We start from the raw sequence: 23213 nt of genomic DNA on the forward strand, positions 1-23213 counted from the left end.
TTTTTCACAGGGATGTGGTCTGTGATGTAAATGCGGTTGGTCTCTCAACTTGCCTTCAGAAAGCACTCTCAGGAACTCGGATCAGCCATTTCCTCCTTGAAATCTCTCATTCCCAAAAGGAAAGGGGAAAAACACAAACCAAATCAAAACCAAAACAAACCAAAACAATCAAACAAAAAAACAAGACACCAAAGCTTCCCTAGCAGTAAGCTTCTGCCAAGAAATTTTAAGTGTTCCCATCCAAACCCTCCTCCCCTTTCTTAAGCTTTCCATTTCTTGTTGCATTATAAATCACTCTGGGGAAATACCATGGACTCTGAACATTTAAGATATGTTCCTAAGTGGTGAACCATCAAGTATTACTGGCCTTTTACAAATCAAATGGTGTGGGTTATCTGCAGAAGCAAATTACATGTTGCTTTTTCTATATTAATTATTTGTTAGAGGGGTTGAAGGCCATGGTAACAGGAAGTTAAATTAGCCCTTATTTTGGAAAACTGCTATATCTGAAACAGAATAAATATCACAAGGACTGAACCAAGCTTTGTGGGATACATCAAAATGCTATACAAGGATTATTTCACTTGGCTGCAAAATGGCTTGTCAAATAACATCAAAATTATTATTTTTTTTTATTTGAATATAAGAAGAGCTGACCTACGGCCATACAACAGGCAGTGCCTTTAAAACTGCTGGAGCCCCAGTACAAGACAGCAAGTGTGCTCATTGTCCTTCAAGAGCTTCTCCTATGCACGCATCCTCCAATTTTGGTTTGTGAATATTTCCGCATAAACAACTCTTAATCAAACCTTTTGTTCCAGGAAGGTCACTGTAGGCTAAGAATAATGCATTAAAATGCCTTTGAAGTATTTATAGAAAGACGTTATAGAAGAGAAGGAGCAGTTTAAGCATGATGGCAAGGCTGCATCGCTAGCGGAAGTTTCTGCAGAGGTTGAGCTCAGGACACAGGCCCAGTTCATAATGCCAAGTTCATAACCACTACAGCCGAGACTCAAACAGAGCAGCTCCGGCCAACAGCCACGAACGGACTGGTTCCAGTACCACCCAGGGGTGACTTACACATCCAGGGGCATTTCAGTCTCCTCTAAGTGGTGACAGAAATCAGGAAAATAACATGAAAGGCACAGGGCAGAGCCATGCTCACTCTGATCCAGAGACTGCTTTGTTGAGACTTCAGCAAACTTTCAGATACCTATCTTTGGAAATGACATGGATAATGAAAGAGCACTGAGAAGTTATTGCTCACATCTGTAAGGAGAACAAAATAAAGTGTCATCAACTTAAAACTACGCATCTAACTAATAAATTCAACACTGGGGTAGGAAGTCAACAAACTAGTGTAAACACTTAGCGGGATTGGTTAGCCAGTGCCTACAAAACACTAAAAAAAATAATAAAAAAAAATTCAACACTATTAAAAGAACCACAGTGCTTTTTGGGAATCTGGAGGCTTTGTGAATACTGAAGCACAGCAGATGTGAAAACATGGCAATCACAAAGGTCACGCTGCTGCCTCTGACGTGTTTCCTACACGATGTTGATCAAATCGCTCAGGTCAGCGTAACCGTGCAAGCACCACGCACACACCGAGCCAGCCCGTGTCCGTCCCGCTGCAGGGCAACAAGCAGCCACGTCTCAACTGCACACTTGTTTTGCACTTAGATTTGACATGTTCCTCAGGGCACTCTGTTCAGGAATTTGGAGGAGCCCTACATCAGCTGCGCTATGTCTTTGCCACGTCTCTTTGTAAGAAAATCTTGGAGGGCCCAGGAATTGAGATGATTTTATTTTACCTATTTAGATGCAGGCGTCGCTGCTAAAGCAGCAGAGATCCATCTCACAAGGCTGATACAACTGCAGTGTTCGTCCTGCTACGGCCCACACTGAGAACGAAGGGACAGTGCTGGACACGACACAACAGAACCTGGTAGACCCCAGCCAAATATTGCGACACGGGTTTGATTAGCTGGGAAATCCCTGTGTGGATGAAAGGCCACGTTTATGTATTACCATAATAAACTCAACTGATAGGAAGTACGTCCAGAGTTGTGTCCTGAACACAGCACCCTCACAGAGCTCTGTGAGGACCTCGGCTGATCTGCCCATCACCTGCTCCTGAGGCCACTCGAGTCCAGACAGAGCCGTCATTTCCCTCTGGCACTGGCAACCTGTGTGGTACAGGCAAGTCACCACCGCTTGCAAAGAAAGCAAGGCTGCTCTGCCTCACAGGGGCTCTGCAGGGCTCCTGTGGTGCCAAACTGCAACAGTGAAGGACAGAGAAATGGCAACAAGAAAGCTGTACTGGTCTTTATACCCCCAACCCCCTCATGCACACCCTTTGTTTTTGCTTTAATACAATTTTTGCTTCACAAAGCCACATTTAAAAAGTAAAAAAAAAAATGATCTTGTTCTTTCAATTTTAGGGGGATTTTTGCAGAAAATGCATACTGCAGTACAGCAATATAGTCTAACAGATACTGACAGCAGAATGTATAGCTTTGAGCAGACCTCTGCTAGGAACATTTGAAAATGCATCATCATTATCTGCCTTCCTCACTGAAAAAAAAAAAAAATCATTTCCTTTCCAAAGCACATACGTTAAAGTCCAATATCCGAAGAATTTTAGGTTTTCCTATTGCTATTACTGAGAAAGGAAAGCAAAAAGCAACTCATTAAGAGGAGGTGACCTTTCTGCCAGGCTGGCTTCCATTCCAGCAGCTTTCACACAGTGAGAAAATCTCTGAAGGTATTAACAGAGTGAGCATTTGCAGAGCCTTCAACATGAAACAAAGTTTGTGCAGTTAAAAAACAGCACCAGGGAAAGAAGTTCTGAAAAGGAGCCAGCTGTGCCACTCGGGAGGAAAGGGGAGGGAGGCACTTGATGCATTAAGACCACACGCTTATTTCTTTTACAGACAAAAATGAGTGATTGAGACCCAAATGCTTCTTTATTTCTCAAGAATACACAGAAATGTGCTAGGATATCTAAGCTGGACAAATGAACTGGAACATCTTATTGCCTCTGGAAGAGCTGCAGAGTTTAGGATGTTCATCCTGTGAGGCTGCTTGGATGGATGGCATATGACACACGCTGCTGCCCACAGGTGCAATGACCGCAGTGACCGTGCTGCCGAACGGCCTCGCTCTGCACCAACGCAGTGTGGGCACCTTTTGGCAACTCACCCTGCTTACCAGTCACTGCTCACCCTATTCACATTTTGCCTTTTAAAGAGCCAGTGGAACCTTGTCCTAAATTATATACCAACAATTCTCCATCGCTCTGTCAGCATCCCTGCCTTTGAATCATAACTGGGAAAAAAAAAAAAAAAAAAAGTGAAAAAAGTAAAGTAAGGGGACTTGGGAACATTTTTCTGAAGTAGATTAGATTAAAAGATTAAAATACGAAGATTAAAATCACCTCAGTGCCTGCAGTTGCTGCAGATAAGCCCAGGGATGAGGTTACTCACTTGCCAACACCAAGAGTTAGCCTGAGTATTGCTGGCAAAATTTGTAGTGTTAAGTTAGTAGCAAAAATGCCTGTCATATTAATTATTCATGATGAATACTCTCTTCTTGGTTTAGTTTATCATGACAAGTTGGAAAGAATCACAGTGGCTCTTCTTGGCAGGAATGGTATCGGAGCTCCGCCTAGGATGCGCCCAGCCTGGTTCCATGACTGAACTCCTCAGTCTCAAGGAGACCTGGACGTCAGTCATTCCATTTAGTCATACTTACGAGCCTGAAAAAAAAGCTCTTCCTTCAGCAGCTTTCAGCACACTTGAACAAAACTGACTGTGAAATATACTCAGAACACAACAGATGGCTTATTCTGGAAATGGGCAGCAGAACGCGGCAAGGGGATGGACCCAGCAAGTGTCTTTCAGCAGTGAATTAAGGGGCACGTGTCAAAGGCAAATGCTCAATCACACCTTCAGCTCCTTCCAGTTTGTAGCAAAAGTTAACAAAAAGCACACTTCAATTTCTCAGATCTGATGCAATTTAAATATCTAATCCATTTTCCTATTACAGAATCATTCAATTAGACTATATAGTAACTGAGCAGACTGCATTAGTGCAATTCTAATGTTTCTAACATTCCGATGCACTAATTCAACATTTAAGCCTGATTTAAGATTGACTGAATTTAGCTTGGAAGAATAGATTAAAAGAACTCACACTACAGGACTTGTTAGAATGAAAGCAGTAGAGGGGAGAGGATGGGCCAGGCAATAATCAAAGGCAGTAACTGTGTAGAGAGCAACTGCTTAGAAAGCCGTACAACTTCAGAAATAAAAGTAGTTTAGGATGAGTATCAGAAACGAGCTATGGAATAACCTCCCAAATCAGAGTATGGAAATTTGACTGCTTGAGCCATATCATTAACTGAATGAGCCGCCTAAGCTTCATCTCACCTACAGAAAAGAGTTGCTCTGCATTTCTGCAGTATGCTGTTTGTTGGCTTCTGCTCAAAGGCCATTTAAATAACTGGACGCTTATTAAACCATTTTTGCCTGCTCTCTGGGACTGCAAACTGATGCTGCCATCTCAACAAGCAGCACCATCAGCAGTGCACACGAGACTGCATCTACAGACTGCAGCTGGCAGGATGAGAAAATGGCACTGCGCTTCCCAGATGTAGGAAGGCCACTATTAGACTTTTTCTCCGTCTGGAAGTCTTTTATGCGGCAAAGAACGAAGACGAAAAAGCCCCTGTCTTGTATAGGCACACAGCAACACATGTGTGCATGCTCAGAGTCAACTGTAGTGGCTGAAGGAACTGGTAATTACAGCGGTTCAAAAATGGCTTGATTTCAAGTTGATAACGTGCTTGTAACTATTAGCTTCTTCTATTACCAGATGGGATGTATAATGTGAAAAATAAATGACAAAACACTTCCCAGGGTTGCTCAAATGACTGATTTGTAGCTGCAGGCATCTAGCAAGTCGTGAATGAACACTGATGTAAAAAAGCATCTCTAGCCGGGACCACAGTAATTAGTCTTTACAAAATTCATTGGAACATTGTCAGGGAGAAGAATAAGAAATGTAAGTAATTTATGCACAATAATTTTAAACAATTGGTAGAACTATAAAAAATTTAAACCAGATATACAGCATATAGCATGCAGCACCTGTGGATTTCTTATCTTTTCTAACAACACTACTTTCCTTGAAAAAATGTTGATTAGCATAGGCACAACAAACAACACATAATTTTGTCAGCCTAAATTATTGCTTCTGCCACCACCAAACGTCTGTCTCCGATGTTCTTCCTGCAGTACAAAATAACGTAAATGGCACCCCTTTCTGATTTCACCTACGACATTGCCTTACTAAAGTGGAATTTCCAAGGAATGACCACCTATGAACTATTAAATTAGTTGATGCCATAATTTATTGCTATTTACATGCTTTTAGCATAATAGTGACGAATATTATAAAGTGACTGAATTATGACCAACCTGCAATATCACATTTCAAATCTAATACACGGGACAGTTTTGTTAGTACAGCATCCCTAATGTCTACTCATCCTACCCGTTGCTCTTACTAAAAATCAGCGTGTGCTCCTGATGTTACGTGGTCTTTCTGCATGAGCAATGTCTACAAATACCTCGACTTGAGAGCAAACAGTGGAAGAGAGTGATTTGATCCTGGATGTAACAAACGTGGCAGCAGAAGTGAAGGCAGCAGCAATGCAAGTAGAACAATTTATTAGCCTGAGAACTATTCAGACAGACTAGATGCAAGAGAGAGAGTCTGACTACATGGCGTGAAATTCTTAGTTTTATTGCCTAAGCTTTTGTTGCAACAGCATGATCAAGCCAAAGTTACACTGTTCCACACCAGACGAGAAGCCAGCCCTTCATCTCGTGCCTGCCAATAATAGTAATAATGATAAATGGCTGCAATATAGTATATAATGAATAAAAACTAAGATCCAGCACTGAGCTGTTAGCATGTTATCATAGCAATATATCTCACCTATTCTCAACTATTTTAAGACTGTACGTAAATGTCACTAGATACTACAAAAGAATTTTAATGTTCCCGATTCTCCAGTCCAGCGACAGCTTGTCATGATGAATCAAAAATCATTGTGTTAGGGTTCAGTTATTCTTTATGGGGGTCAGCAAATCAAGTTAACTAGCTGAAAAATTGTTGAATATAGCACCTTGAGAAAAAGCACAAGGTGTCACGACCCGGTTCTACCTCCTGCTTTCTAGATAGGCTTAGACTTACTCAGCTATCATCACACACTTCATATAGCCTGCCAAGCAAAGTATTTTCTTTTAAAACAAACATTTGAATTACAGATTATAAAGAGCAGTCTGTTTAAGCAGGTGCACTGTCAATCGCAGCCATTCTCAAATTTTGCCTTACCTACTCAAAGTCAAGCGAATATCTTGCTAAAATTAACAGCATGCCAAAAATCTCTCCACAGCTGTGCAGGATAAAGTGAAGAAGAACAGATTTAAGCTTTAATTAAAACATTCAAAAGGATATTCAGTCAGGAAAAACAAAGACAGAAATGCAAGCCTTTGTTCCTTTGCCATCCAAGGAAGGGTACATTAGTGTTTCAACACTAGCTTTGGACCCATTCAGGAATGATATCAAACATACAACATGCAATTATTATTTTTTTCTTTAGCCTCACAAGGGGCATGGAAAGACACAAAAAGAAAAAGCACTCTAAATAGCAACTCCCTTCCTAAGACAGGGAATACAGGGGGTGTGAGAGGCACACAGTAGCTCTAAAGACAAAATTATCTGAATATTAGGAATATTAGTACACCAACAATGCCCATGGCACAAGAGAGACTATTAAGTCTAGGAAGACAAATCTGCAGAAGAATTTCAAAAGTGGATCTGCTTTACCTATATAATGTAATTGTCTACTATATTCACCAGCTTTACCTATACAATGTAATTGTCTCCTATATTCACAGGCATTTGTAGACTTGTGGTTAACTCTTTCCCTTCAAACAGGATGGCAGATAAGTAATAATTAGAAGGAAAAAAAAAACCTTGCAGGTCAGAAGAATTAACTGGTATCTTGCTGAAGCTGGCAAGGTCATGCATTATTCATGCACGGAGGACAGGAGTACACCCATCAGCTTTCAGTGCTACAGGGAACTCCCCATCTGAAGCTCTCACCATTTGTAGCCATTAAGAAGGCTGCACTATGTTATCTGAAAGCAACTGGCAGGTTAACTGCTGCATTTCTCACAGAGCCCCATGTAGGCAAAGGGGCAGCTTACAGTTCTTGCGGACACCGTGGGAGCTCCTGCTGCTGCTAACACACAGCACTGGGCCGCTCTCCCCCACGCCCAGGGGAACACTGAGAAATACTTAAGCCAACTGATATTCCTGAATGGAAGAAAGAATTCTTGTGTTCCTATCAGATGGCTATAGATACTGTACTGCATGCTTTCATGGACCCCAGTGAAACCTCTACCATTTAATGTTGGCTAATACACGATCTTTTAAATTAATAAGAACACAGAAAATAGCTACTTTGTATTAAAAGTAGACCCTTTCAGTTAAACTATTTACGTCTACCAAGAAGTGCTAGGCCAAACTAATATTGCACGTTTGCAACCTTCTTTCTAAAAATACACCTTTATGGTGTATTTATTTCTAATAGCTATTATTTCTCTACAGCGTAATCACGGAAACTGCATGACTGCACTACTTCTAGCCCACACGTGTTAAATAAGTGAGCTCATTTTGTAGAAACTTTCACACCCAGGTCTGAAATCTGTCTGTTATAATACAGTATTTACTTTTCACCTGGGTTGTAAACTATTAAAACCACAAAGCCAAATCTTGCAGACAAAACTCACATTCACTAAAATCCTAATTGAAAACTTCACAATTTTGAGCAATGCTATTCATGGGGAAGACACCAGTGGCAAAGGAGGGAAGGAGAACCTCTCTGAATTATTTCATGTTTGTCCACAGGATCTCTTTAAGGGGTAGGTAGCCTTCCCCTAAAATAGGATTTACAAGCTTTCTACCCTCAATTTCTACTTTTCCTTTATTCTTTTATACTATACTTTTATTCCTATATTCTTTATACTGATATCAGCTGTTACATGACGTGCACTAGTTGAAATACGGAACATGAACGATGACTCCAGTAAAATGCTTGTGTGTTAAACCACCACATCTCACAAGCTGAGTCTCCAGATCTGATGAACTATTGATCCTTTTTCTCCTTCTTCCACTCTACCAATCTAATGAACTATTGATTCTTTCCTTCTATGCCCATTTTCTGCTTTGGTTATGCATGCCCCTCCTCCACTTTCTGAATACCCCTGTCTATACAGCCTTAGGCAGGGCACAAGCTCACCCTTCCTCCCCAGTTCAGCCATGCCCTTCTGTACCCAAACAGCTGCTGGTCTGTCCCCATGGTGGGTACCTGACAGAAAAACAGGATACAGCACTGATCTGTACTCTGCAATGGAAAGAGCATTGCCAAGGATGTGATTCTCCCTCCCAGCACCTCCTGCATGCTGGCACTGCTGTCCCCTCCTGCCCTCCACTAGGTGTGATCCTGCAGCCCCGAGTATTCCTCGCCCCTACAACAGTCCACCACAAAAGGAACCTCCCTGCTTTCTGAGATTTACACAGCATAGTTGCAGGGGAAAAACTGCTCTCAGCCCTTGCTTGGTTTGTTAGTCAACAGTAGTATTTACTGTACTCTGCAACTACATTCTGACTGATTTCTCTCGTTCCTTAAAAACTCCAAACCACGAGCACAATTCCTTTCAGCCAGATGAGGAAAATACCTAAGCCTCCCTGAGACTGCCCAAGCCTCTGCCTGTTTGTTTTTCTACATGCAACATCTCCGTTCTCCTTCCTGCGAAGGCTGCCAGGGCACTGCCTGTACCAGCAGCTCCAGTCCCACCAGCCGCCCCGCACTGTGCTTACAAGCCAACAAGGCATAAGGCAGCCCGCAGCCACCCCAGTGTGCTGCGTCCCAGACTGGGTCATGGTTTTAGCCTCCTCATGGCAAAACCAGTGAGATTTATAGTTTCACCGTTCACAAGCAATCTGTCTGGCCTTTCCCTCGCTGCAGCCTTTCCTTTACTGAACTGACAGTGCTGCAGGTAGTGAAGGGCCTGCACAGCACAGCGGCCAGACAGAGGACGCCACTGATGCCCTTGGTGGATCCACACAGAGCTGCTGGAGTAGAAGAAGTTTAACCAAGATATAAAAGTTAAGAGTTAGTTCTCAAGTAAAATGTTTCTATTATTCTGTACACGTTCAGAAAAGCTGCACTTAACAGCTGCTATACATCATTTCAGCCAAGAGTTTTCCCCCCAAATCCTCTCGTTGCTGACGGCCAGACGGATGAATTACTGCCTCACTACGGCACCGCCACAGACCTTTCAGATCTCCTTCCCATTTCCCTGTGCAGCCTACTTTGCCTTCACAAATCCCTGCCCTCCTCTCTGGAGGACACAAATGCTAAATCCGATGACAAACCTCTACTTTGAGCTTTCAGACTCATTAGTGAGTGTGACCTCAGTCAAACACCACACTTGCAATTTCTTCTGCAATAGTCAACCATAGCCCAGCTAAGCCAACCGATTTGTTACATACACAACGCCTGCTCTGCAGATCTCACATAATCTGGAGTAAATCCTTTATCTCTCATGTATTACTCAATGTATGAAACCAACTGAGTTTAAATAAGAAACAAAAGGCTGCTGATGTGGGTGGTACTTACTAAACCATTATTTTCCCTATTGGATTCTAGCTTTTAAAAAATGACTTGTTCCTTAATACTTGGAGACTAAAGATCAGTTAGGAAAGAATATTATCTGAGTAATACCTAATACCCAAATATTTTGAAAGTTTGAAAAATTTATCTAGTTTTGGAGGACTGAAAACAGTAACTGGTTCCTCATTAGCACCTTTCCCCCAAAAAATCACTATTGTCATAAAAACAGAAGTGTGAACACTAGTCATTCCTAAATTTTGTTTGTTGCTTATTGCAAAATACTTTTAAAACCTTTTTTATTTTATATATATATATATATATATATTATTTTTTTTTTTTTTCCTGGAAGTACAGTGTCAATTGCTTGGAAAGGGGCAGCGTGGGATTCCTCCCAGCAACCCTCCAGCTGGTAAGCATGCTCCATCAACCTTGCTGCAACAAGTGACACTGCTATCACATGATAAATAATGTGTTAGCACAGTCCTTGAGAGTAGATAATGGAGACAAAGAAGAAGGTAAAATCAACCGCTGCTGTCATCTTTACCTCGGGGTAAAAATCAGTGGCTCTCATATCTTCCTGCTGAAATCTGATTTTATTTTCTTCTTTTGGACACCTGTTCTACTCCAAACCACCGCAGTATTAAAGGAGTGGATTTTAAACAGAGTGGCAATATACAGGACTAGCTTATGTAGAAAGTTTATCTGACACTACTATTTAGAAAAAAAGAAATACTGGAATGTTCTTCAATTTATCACAGGGAAAAAGAAAAAAAAAAAAAAAAGCATTTGCACTACCCAAAATCCTGGGTAGTATGAGAACACAATAAAATAGTCAGCATGTGAAAAAGAAAAAAGTTTTATAAAAACAAATGAATGACCAAAGAAGGGGACAATTTGTGGTCCCAAGTTAACTCCCATGGAGCTTAACAGTATTAGAATTTCATCCAGGCATTTTTCAGACAGAACCCAGAAATACTTGCTTTGTTAGAAACATTAATTGCAAAACTAAATGGGCAAAACCCTTGGTCAGTTATTCAAATAGGGGCTGTCATCCCCAGAAGAGGCTGTGCAACTCAGCAAGTATGCTGGGAAAAATCTTCCTGAACCTTTTCCCTAAAGCAAGCACCCCCAAAATACCACAGAAAATCTCAACGCCTCATTTCATCACAACAAACTGGAACAAAATGATAATAAATAAAGGAATTCAGCTCATAGGTAAAATGACACCAAGGCCTGCCAGTGCCTAAAGGGGGCTGCAGGAGAGCTGGGGAGGGACTCTGTCTCAGGGAGAGTAGTAATAAGACAAGGGGTAATGGCTTTAAACTAAAAAAAGGGTAGATTTAGAGTAGGTAAAAGGAATAAATTCTTTACTATGAGGGTGAGGCACTGCCCAGAACTTAAGTTAAAAGGCCTGTAAAGAAGCTTCTTTCCCTCCTGCCAAGGCCTGGCAGTGCAGGTCCTTTCCTTCTGGCTTGCTTTGAGCTCATCAACTCAGCCATTCTCTGGGTCAGGACGAATTAAGCCCGGCACATCCATGGAGAAGCTTTCTTCCACCCCTTCAGGGACACAGGCCCTTGGCCGTGTGTCAGCTTCCTGCTCCTCCCGACAGCCGTTCAAGTCCTGCTGCGCTCAGGCTCGCTTCTGGCCTTGTCTCTCCCTAGAAAAATCCTTCCAAAAATCCCCCTTGGCCAAGCACACAGAGCTGCTTTCTAGGAAGGAATCATCAATCCTTTCCTCCCCAGGGTCTCATGTGATGGCAGGGTGTAACCCCAAGATCAAGCAAAATAGTCTTCACACTGCCTGCCCAGTCACTCCCTTTTTTAAAAGCAAAACAAAACAAAAACATCTGTTAACATTCAGGAAAATGTGAATAAATGCATTATGCAGTGTTATCACTCATCATACCTTCTCAACTTCTGGTAGAATTTGCTCAACCTTCAGCACAAAAACACTATTTCTTTGTCTTTTCCAACTTTGTTAATCACATTTAGATGGAGAAATTGTACTGACTGCTTAGCAGCTGAATTCATGTAGAGTAAATTTTGACAGGCACGCAAAAACATCTGTAACTGAGCACTGGACTAGGGGATCAGGTGGGCACAGAACCACTGAGGGAGGACAGGGGACAGCAGCATGACCTGCTGGTGCAGAGGTCCCCGATTGCCCTCATGGCTTATTTGCATGCCTTATAGTGTACGCGCCTTCCACTGTAAGATCTGGGGGAAATAAATAAATAAATGAATTGCCCACCTAACAGAACAAAAAAGCAGGTACCATCACAGGTCACAGTTTTGGGCCCTGTCTGCAATCAACAACCTGCTGGCAGCAAACACATGCAGGCTTCTAATGGATTTCTTTTGTGTCTTGCCTTCTGATCCCTACAGATGCTCCACTCTTCTGGCTAAGCAGAAGGAATGAACCTGACTGCACAGCACAGTTACGGGACCTGGTAATACCGCCAGTATATAAACATTAACAACAACAAGCAATAACCCTGGCATGGAGAGTTTGTATTTCCAGACTACCTCCCCTCCTCCAGCTCTGTGAAAGCTGTAATAGCTCATGTTACTATAAATCACCAGTTCCACATATTATTTCCCAGCTGGAATAGCATTTGACTTATTATTCTTGTAAATTCATGTGAGTGCTTCAGACCTATTACTACTAAATAATTTAATCAGCAAATGTCTCCAAACCTGGCTGCAGGAGCAGACTACGTTAGCTAACTGAATGCAAAAAACATTTGAATCGTAAGCTACCAGAGATCAAAGGCAGAAAGAGTTTCACTGCATCACCTGTATTTCTCCAATTTGGAGAGGAGAACTTCGTAACACAAACAGTTCCGGGAAACCGTTTAATTTCCATTTTGAAAAAATTGCTCACATTTTCCTCACCAGGCAACGTACTGCTGCATCAACAGCACCAACCACAGGATGATGGGAAGCACGCTAACAGTAATGACCTATTACCCAAAACTAACTTTCACACAGCATCCTCCTCTTCCAAAATACTCACTGCAACAAAAGCCTCATTGTTGTGGCTCCAACCCAACGCACGCAGATGCTCACCAGATGCTGCCAGACTGAGAAGCGAGGCAGCAATGGGTGCCACAGCTGTTAGGAACACGGCGGGGCTCGATCTGCTGCTACTGAAGTCAGCAGAACTCCCCTGAATTTCCTGACAGCAGACACTGAAAAAGGCTTATCCTCTGCAAACATAGACCCAGGATACCCACAAAACAGCTGTATGAAAAGTGGCCTCATCTTTCCATTGCTTCTTAGGCTCGGGAGGTGCACCCACCCCCTTAACCTTTCCAACAAGAAAAGTCCTCTCTGTCAAGGCCACGCTGAAGGCAGGGTGTGCTGGGCACGTCTCACAGGGTGAGATGCACAGATCACTTCCAAGAGACTGAATTTCTGTTCAAAGATGGTTTTTGAAAGTCTCGTACATTTGTCTGTGTATCACCTCCATGAGCATTTAGAAATCTTAAATAAAATTTCAACAGCAACACAGACACTGGAAATGGTTTACCCCCTTATTCCTATTTAAGAAAAAATAAATACATGTTGGTAACATAAGAATGGACATTAGGTTTCTCCTTCCTCCCACAGCATTGCCAACTCTTCAAAAGGGTTTTCAGAGACAACCATTTCTTTTGGAAGTCTCAAGACGAAGGTGATGGTAGATCTTGTTCCATACACTGAAACAACAGTCTTTCCTACCAGTTCTGACCAGAAGTACTCCACTTTCTGAACTATGAATCTTATTTTTTTCCTGATGTAATCTGAGCATTGCCTATGATTACTCATCTATGCACGTTCCAAAGTTTGTTGTTTCAATCACTGTTTAGGACTGATGGCACTGTGATGTATGCTTCATCCTGAAAAACTGACAAATACGTTACATCCCGAATTACAGAAACACTGAGGTTCACCCAACTTCCACGCAAGGATTTCCATCCAATTTAGACTGAAGAAATGATGTATTTATTTCAACAGTTTACATCCTGCTTATGCTTCAGAGTAATCACTGATGTTGGATGAAAGAACCCCCACAGAAAACAGTCTTCAAGAAGTATTATTAATGGTAGAGATGATTACAAATTGTAGAGCACTTTGCTCTGTTAGGACACAACACATCTTCGGGAATACACTTTGGCTCATGTTTTACAAAAACAAGAGTCATCTGAGCTGGCTTCAATGAAGTTACAGTGTGGAAGGAAATAGTTCAGCGCGGAATAATCACAACATTCATTCCCGAATTCTGGTTATAAATATTAGCTTTTGCTAAATAATGGCAGAAAACCACTTGTACTGCTAAAAAGAGAAGTACTGTATATACCATTATCAACACACATGCCATGCTCCATCTTAACAAGACACACATTGTGACAGTCAAGGCAACAAGGGAAGAATAAGAATTTTTCCCCTTTGGCTTCTGCAATGACCAACAACCCCAGCGCTTGGTGCGCAAAGCATCTGGAGAGCCCGACCCCGCAGAGCCCCAGCCAGTGCCCCGAGTGCCGACTGCCCTGCAGAGACACCAAGGGAAGCCGAGAAAGAAAGAAACCCACACTCGGCTGCTTCAGCAACAACAGTACCCGAGAGCTTCTGGCACTTTACCCTGCGCTGTTTTTTCCAGCAATTCCAAAAAATGTCCCGGCTCCCCTCCAGGTACAGGAACTGGTGATTCAGCACCAGCGAGCTGGCAGCTCTGCTGCACGCAAAGCGCCTCGATGACCAACTTGGCAAATGCATGATCCTCCTCCGAGCCCTACAACATCTGCACATCAAGCTCGTCGCAAGAAACATAACCAGGAGAAAAGGACAGTTGATAACACAGGTGAAGTGTGTTTACTTCTGTTGCGGCTACGTATTCCTTATCTACCTAAATAGCATTTATGCAATTTTATTTAAGGTGCCTGACACTTGGTAACCAGACCACTGAACAGATTGCAGATAATCCCATTTTCAAAGCAATGCAGGGAATTTAGACATGCATCAATTTTAAATTGTGCTCCGAAAAACCAATTTGCCATGCTGCACAACCTAGCAAGATTTCTTTTGACAGCTTCCAAATAAAACCCAACAAATAAATGAGGCATAATAAGAAAACTCATACAACTGGTATTAAATCCCTGAAAATACTGTAATTACATTTTATGCCATAAACATATTCATTGTCTTCACAAACTCAGAAAGCAGACCCACCTTCCACTGGGCTACCAGGATTTATCAGCTCATTGGGGCTGGCAATGCTCAGTGCCTGGCCCCGCAGCTAAGCGCTCTGCAGGCACTGCCCAGCAGTCCAATACAAGCACCTGCCAGGGGATTTTCCACGCTCGCTTGAGCTTCACAAACAATATCTTAGTGTCATCCATCCTCCCCTCCCCCCAAAAGCCAGAAACAAAAAGAATTTAAAGAATTGCCTTTTGTATTTTAAACAGAAAAAAAAAAAAAAAGAGGCATGGGTAGATGCTTGTTCATCTGTAGAGATGGTTGTGTGCTACAGCTCATCATCATGTAACAGTCCATGCTTGTTCTCCTCTTTTCTCCCTCCCAACTTCCAAGAAACATACTGATAAATGTAGATAAAGTACGTGATTTCTCATATATTATAGGGATATCCAGATTTTTTAAAAAATACCCCCCCAAAAAAAAAAAAAAAAAAAACACACAGAAAGCACCATTCACAACAAAACAAAACAAAGCAAAACACAGACCCCCTCCCTTATGTCATCTGCGGCTTTAAAGGTAGCATCCTGTAAGTATAGCTTCCTGCAGGCAAAGATCTGGCTCCTGAGAAACCCAGGCAAACTGGCAGCCTTTTGCATGTTGGCCATTTTCTATTCTGTGATGTTTTAATAACCAAATTCAAGAAAGAAATCTATACATTTATTCACTCCAAAACACATATCTGTGGTCCTCTGGAGAGCTCAGAAGGGAAAGGCAGAAGCAGGCAGAGCCCAGCCCAGGAAAACCCCGCCTGGGCCAAGGGCAGGTGCCACTTGCTGACAGCCGATGTTGCCTCGTGAAGGGGGCCCAGGAACTTCTGCTGAGCTGCCCCAAGGAGCCTTCTGTACCCTGCCATTTGTCAGACCATGCAGCGCAAGTGCCACTTGTGTTTATCATGGGAAGCAGATCAGCGAGTCCACGCACAGGGTCTGAAACACGCGGCACTAGCAGCAGGGCCCGGAGAGTTGACACCGCTGGTCCTAAGCAGCAGCTGCTCCAGGCTTATCGCTTCCAGGAACAGCAACAGGTGCTAACTCGGAAAAAAACGCCACAGATTTATTCTCTGAGCCCGTCTTGCTGAGGACCGTTCGTCCACAGATACAAGTGCGACCTGGATTGGATTCCTGCTGCTCACTCTCTTATTCCCAGGATTTTAAGACAAAAAAAGCAGTCATACAGCAGTGGGCGTCCACCACCCAAGATCGCAACTACTCTGGATGGAGCTAGTCACAAAGCACATCACTGCCCACGAACCAGTCTTGTCTGCACAGACTGCACCCGCGTCTTCACCTGTTGCATGTTGCTGCCTTTGCTTGTTTCTCCAAACTTGCCACAAAGGCATCCTGAATTGCTATCAGACTACATTGATAAATCTGGTGTGATACATTTGAATAGAAACAAGCAAGATGCAAATTTTGCAGGAAGTCTATCACTCCGTAGCATGTGATTGTGCAAACTCACTTTGCAGGGCACAGCTCTGCTGCTGAAGCAAACATCATTTCGCAACACTGGAAGATCCAAATCCAACATAAATACATACCAGCAGTGTTTTATACATGACTGCACACTGATAGCACAAATTAAATACCAACCACTTTAAAACAGACTGGCTAGTCATAAATTTCAAAGCCCACAACAATTAAATGCAAACAGGTATCAATGAAAGAGTTGCAGTGCTAGCCTGGTTTTTAATAAAGAAGAAAAAAAAAGCAGAAAGAAACATGTTTCAGAAAATATCCTGTAAATCCATATATGAGATTTACATTAACTCTAAGGGATTGATATACATTGAAAAAAGATAAATTTGCACATTTGCAGGTGATACGATTTCGAGTTTCTCAATGCATTTCCTGGGATTTCGGAAGGATGATGGCTATCCACAGCTACAGCAACACCCCGGGGAGCTAGAGGATATCCCTGGCCCCTGTACTCCTACAAGGCGACCTACAACACATCAGCTGAACCTAACAGATCCAGGGGTTGCAAACATTAAGCAAAAGGGTAACGTGTTCCCAGGGAAGAAGAAATGCCAGGCCCAGAGCTGGTGGAGTAATTAACGAAAGCAGCTTTGAAACACATCTGTGGCACTTGCTCTGCATCCTGCTGACATCCAGGAGAGCAGGATTACCTCCCGAATGAAACCACCAGGAAACAAAACCACACATGTTGTGCTGTGCTTCTGACTGTAACTCATACGTGGGTTTTTACAACAAGTAGACCACAGCAGTGTAAATCACTCATCTCAGTCCAGAAAAAGAAGAATGGAATATCTCATATTTCATATAATTGTTTGAAATAACTTGTTGCATATTCTCATGCACGTTAAAGCTGTTTCCAGAATAGAAGTGGGCATTGATACAGGACTACTGGCTGTCAGCAGCCAAGCGAAACGCACAGGCCACGGTAACACGGTGCCCGCAGCCCCAGCTGATGCACGGGTTACTGGAAACACACACACCACTGAGCTCTTGATCGCCATCCAGTTATGACCTTTCCCAGCAGTAACATTTGCCACGTGCCCCACTGAAATTTCCTAATTACAAGCACATGAAATACACTTTCTGTTGTCTACGAATTCACTGAAGTCTTGCCTGGCTGTTTCAGGCAGGGGTCGGGCATTTCATTTGTCTCCTTTCACATCAAAAGCGACTATGGCTCTCCCAAAATTATTCTACACTGGCTTCACTGACTCCAACCCATAAACATTGCATTAATTCATTCAGGACAGTTACCAAAGACACTGCTATCTCTGCAGCAGCGAGTGAGAACACTGTCAGCTTGTTCTGAATCAGCAGAGACGCTGGCAGCCTTTCAGGTCGTCAGAAAAAAAATAGGTAGCTGCAGAGAGAATAAACTTCAACGTGCCAGGCGAGAATCCCCTCTGGGAAACGGCATTCATTTCTCACACGCTAATTCCAACAACTAACTGGTCAGTGCTGCTTCTTTATAAACTTCTAAATAAATTGTAAGGGGCAAATAGCAAAATTCATGTTAAATTCTAAGCTATTAGAGAAAGATACCGTGCTTATGGCATACTGCACCAAAAAGTGCATTCACTTCTTTTCAGCTACGTTCAAGTGCAAGGGATCCTTGAGAGGATGATTCAGCAATTAACCCACATCTTTCAAGATTGAACTTGCGACTCTATTTCCTGAGACCACACACAGCCAGCACCCTCCTCTCGCTATTTTAATGCCTGAAAAATACTGTTACGAGTCCAAGCAGGAAACTTTTCATTACCTGCACTTTCTGTATGCCAGAGGACTGATGCTCTGGCAGGTTCGAGTCCTGCTCTTTATTAATGGCACTACTCGTGTAACTCGTGCTGCTGGCTGCAGTCACCCCTCGTGCAACCCCAGCACCAGCACTTCCCTCAGGGGCACTCCAGAGCTGCTCCTGCTTCACGCAGGGCTGTGTCACGCATCCCGCCACACCACTACAACACCTAAAATTACCTTTTACAACAGTAGGTTCAAAAAATTTAGAAGTGAACAAGGCAACACATACCCGTATGTGCAGCAGCACCAGTTAACTCACATGTGCTCCCACACAGACACCCATTATTTCCGTGGCATTCATCATCTCCAAACCCCACTCCAGGATCCTCAGTTTCCTGCCTGCCTTGACTCGTGTTCAGCACGTGGGGCCTGAGCCATAGTCCCCAACCATTTGTCTCTTTTCACCATATTCAGGGGCTTTTAAAGGCATGGCAGCCTTGGGAGCCACACATCAGGCAGGGTTTTAAGCTACCCACCTCCGGACCTGGACCTGTGTGCGTGGGTCCTGCTGTGCCTGCGTTTGTTGTGAACGTTTTAAACATTTGTTTAGCAGAGTCGCAGACTTCATGTTTATTCGAGAAGTTTTTGACAGACTTAACCACACTTTGAACACGGACTAGGTACAAGTAGGCTGAAAGGAAAAAAACAAGGGGCTGGCAGATTTGTTATTTTAATGCCTCACATTTCATCCCTGCCTCCTGCAGCAGCACTAGCAAGACTATCACAGACCACGTAAAAGCAACATCTTTGTTTTGCAACCAATTTCCATTTCAAAGCAGCAAATCTAGACATCACTGTTTGAATTATTTCTTAAATCTCATTTCCATATGCCAGGCAGAGAGGCAACCTGCCTCTTCTGTTCTGCACCATGAAAGCTTCCAACCTACGGGTTCATTTGATAAAGACGTGCAAACAAAGTATACATGTGCTCCCCGGGGCTTTTTGCTAAAGAGTTGATTTGCATGAGGCATTACAAATTAGCCTTTTTCAAATTCAACATCTCTAATTTACACTGTGAACATATTAAACAGATTAAGAAATTCAAAATATTGGATAAAAGAAAATATATCATTGTTAACTGCTGTTTTGGACAGGGTTATTATGGAGTGAGGCCAACCATACTAACAGGTTTACAAAGAAAAAAGAGCTTTAGTCAACACCCAAACTGCTAAAATCCTATTCTGAAGGAAAACTACAGCTGGCCATGGGTATACTGACAGTGTTATCATCTCTTCCTCATTCACCCTTCCACATGCATTTGTTGGCTGTTGTGCAACCATGCAGAAAACAACATCAAACCTTCAGGCTATTCCTTACTTTTGGTAACGTTTCCTGGTCTGCTTTTGGAGGCAGCTTTACTGCTTTAACGCCTTTGAAGATTTCAGCACAAATAAACAAACGCAAGATATGCAGGGCAAACTGCTTCACTTCACACACTTCCATTTATTCCAAAGTTTAAATGGAGACATGTAATTTGTAAGCATTTATCAACAGAAATACAAAGGCCATACTCAGGAAAATTAAATACGCATCCATTGCAGCCACATTCTTCTCGAATTTGTCTGCAAGCTAAATGCAAGATTTCACCTCAAGTTGTCTACAGCAATGAAATGTGTTGTGAGAAACTCGTTTCCCATGCCACGAGTTTATCCCCAGGCACAGAAGCGCCTGTACTCTGAGAGCCTGTACTCTGTTCAGATTTTGTATTGTTTTAGGATTTTTAAATTATTATTTTTAAGTAAGCTGTATTAAACTGGAAGATATTAGCCCCAGAGCAATAGTCTGCGAGTTAATTGTTTCCACTGATGCGGAAGGCAATGAACACCACCACAAAAAAATGCACATTGTAAACAACAAACGTTTTGCTTTGCTCTTTCAGCAACGTTAATCCCTTTCTCTCCCCCCAAGGTTTTTTTTTCAGCAAGAAGGGCTGCAAGTTACGCTTTGTGATGTCAATGGTTATTTTGTGCTGATTACTGGAACCAAATCTCCAGACAGGATATATTTACAACTGTCTACACTGTCTTAGAATAAGCTGATGGATGACTCATCCTTTTTTCCCCTTCAGCCGAAATCACTAAAAGCAGCACAGAGCCATGGTGACAGTCCGAGGGAGCAGGGTAGCCATCCAGCCTGCGCCTGCTCCCTTCTGCAGCAGAAACCCACTCACAAGGAGAGGTGAGCCTACAAGGACTGTGCTCAGCGTTTAAAATACATCGGAACATAAGTCCCTACCAGCATATGTGATGATAAAAAAAAAAATCCCAGATCATTTAAGATTTCAGTGTACGCAAGCCCATCAATAAACACGTATTGAAGTAAATGTAATAATACCACAGTGTGCTTGCAAAGGCAAATAACCCAATGTAACAAGCACACTTCTCCTTGTCAGCCAAATTAAACAGAGTACAAGAAATTGAAAATCAATGATCAGAAACCTATACATATCATAGCAGGATGAAGTGTCAGTAGGAACAAAAGTACTATCAAAACCAGACTTTTTACGTCAGCTATCTGGATGCTGCAGATTTGCCAGCTGAATGAAGTGAAAAACTGATGGGCTGGTAGCACAGACAGAGTGACGGAGCCAAACTGCTAACTCAGCTTGTCTGCAATGCTCTTCGTGTCAGTGGGGAAGGATGTGAGCTTTTATTATCAATGACAAATTTAAAAGAGTAAGTGTATTCATAGCACGCCTGCCTTTCATTTCTGTCAACATGAGCAAAATACTATTTGATGAAAGACTGAAAAGAGTCTATGGGGGATTTCTTTTGTTTGTTTATTTGTTTTTTAAACCAAATGAGCTGTTCTATAATCACAGCTGATTATTTTAATGTACTATGTACTAACAGAAGAGTAAATCTTTCATAAGCTTAGTCGGTACTAATGAATCAGCTGCCTTGGTAAGATGTGCACATAACCAACTTCTGCCACTGGGAAATTGCTCTCTTTTATATAGATTCAGACTTTCTGGTGCCTGGCCCTCAAGTACATTTATGCATTTGCCTACATGCCATTGACTTCAAAGGAACTTAGGCACACATTTGAAAATTTGCTAAATAGAAATGATTTACTAAACTAGGACTGGTGCTCAACACACAACCATGGCATCGCCACTCTCAGCTTTTCTCACTTACCCAGACTTGCCTTAGCTGAACTGAACACAAGGACACTGAAGTTTGCTTTCTGTACTGTACCAGTGCCTGTAACAACTGGATGAATAGTTTCTGGGTAAACACCGAAGCTGTTTCTGTATGATTCTTCTTGAGCAATACGAGGAAGCACCAGAGTGGTTTGAAGCACAATATGGAACTAGAATCTATCGGACAGAATAAAAGAAAATACAGTATTGTGTGCTCTATAAAAGGCATCCGCTGCATGAGTATTGATCACATTGTTCTTCAGTCGTAAAGTTCACTTGTTTATGGCTTAAGCCTTTGTCTGAAGTCAAAATAGAGCTGCTAAGCTATTCCATCAAGACAAAAGAGTTAGCCTACCAAAAAAACCTCTCTTGAAATGAATAATATACGTGTTTTTTTTTCAGCACCAGAATGGTTTTCCTCATTTCTTAGTTCCTCAATTGACGGTTCAAGGAATTACTCAGAAACCACTAGAAAACAACATGTAAAAAAATTCTCTCCTAACTTCATCACCTTGCCTTATACAACAAAGAGAGAAGCAAGGTATTTAATCAGGAAACGCTACCTGGAACATCTCTTGCATCAACAAAACAGGAGTTTACACAAATTTAGCTGTCTTTTCCTCTTCTATATGCTCCACAGTGACCTGCTGGGTAGGAACAACATGCTTGAATTTTTTTCCAACTAATTATCCCTTGGCCTTGTGTTCTGCTGGGTATAGCCACACTCATCTCGCATCAGCTGTGGGAACCTTACAGCCTGATGGGTGCAGATCTGAGCAATAAAAATTGCCAGAGTCAGCCTGGAAGCATAAAATAAAAGAAGCTTTCACAAACATTATTTTCCTTTTTCCTTAAGAGTGTAAGGAACTGAAGTGTCAAGGAAAAAAAAAAAAAAAAAAAGGTTTAATCTCTAGTCTTAAGAAAAGAGATTTAAGAAAATGAAGATGTGTTTCTTTTAATATTGCATAAATTGAAGAGAACAAGTGCCCAAAGGGCTTCCCTTTAGCAGTTTTAGGGGAAGACCATGCCTATAAATCATTATCCTTTATATAAAGATGACTATGCAATTTATGTTAGGAATATCAACACACAAAGCACTCTGTTAAAACTATGGATTAGCAATAACTGTAATAACAGTTTTGAAGATTTTGCTACAGAGGAATACTGCATGTCAAACGTAAAGCCTCCAGTACTGCACAGATGAGCAAAAGCTTCATTTAAAGATCCTTTTCTCATTAAAAAATAAATAAAAATGTAATTACATGTTAAAAAAAAAACAGTTCTTGATACATCATCTCCCCAAACACAAGTTTGCTACAAATACTTGAATATACATTTATAGTGTTGTTTGCTTTTTTTTAAATCCAATTACAGAAATAAACGTGTCAATAATGTTATTTCAACATTTAACACCCAGGGTAAACAAAACCAAGCAGGTTCTTCTTGCTTATCTGCAGCATGCAAATGTTCCCAGAGCTTTCTGCAGTGCTGGGGAACCACCAGCCGCTCTTTAAGACGCTCCTGACCTGGATCACTCCTCCTAACTCACGGTATTTCCTTGCCACCTGCAGTGCACAGGCAGGCAGAACAGGACTCGTCCCTCCAGAAGGCAGCTGGGACAACTCCACTGATCCTCTCTGAGGACACAGCAAACTTGGCACCAGCAAACAGAAGTACTGATTTTCTCTGACTGAAGGGGAACACGCACAGAAATAGCACAAGCAAGAATCAACATTTCTCACAAGCTACCCCACGGAGAAAAAACAACAACAAAGGAAAAAGCAAACACAAAAATTGTGTTTTTG

General features: G+C 42.1%; 1 protein-coding gene across 14 annotated transcripts in view; it reads right to left on the bottom strand.

The window, feature by feature from the left end:
* Nucleotides 1-23213, bottom strand: part of SPSB4 (splA/ryanodine receptor domain and SOCS box containing 4) — a 380807-nt gene that overhangs the window by 254669 nt on the left and 102925 nt on the right. Inside the window, exon 3 of one of the 14 annotated variants that reach the window (XM_068691547.1) lies at nt 54-103. The exons of the other annotated variants lie outside the window; for them this stretch is intronic. Coding sequence (XP_068547648.1) covers nt 69-103 — 35 coding nt within the window. The 3' untranslated portion in view covers nt 54-68. Of the gene's footprint in view, nt 1-53; nt 104-23213 lie in introns of those variants that run through there. 14 annotated transcript variants of the gene reach the window in all.

This window comes from Anas acuta, chromosome 9 (genome assembly GCF_963932015.1).
Source record: "Anas acuta chromosome 9, bAnaAcu1.1, whole genome shotgun sequence".
In the NCBI taxonomy this organism is placed as follows: Eukaryota; Metazoa; Chordata; class Aves; order Anseriformes; family Anatidae; genus Anas; species Anas acuta.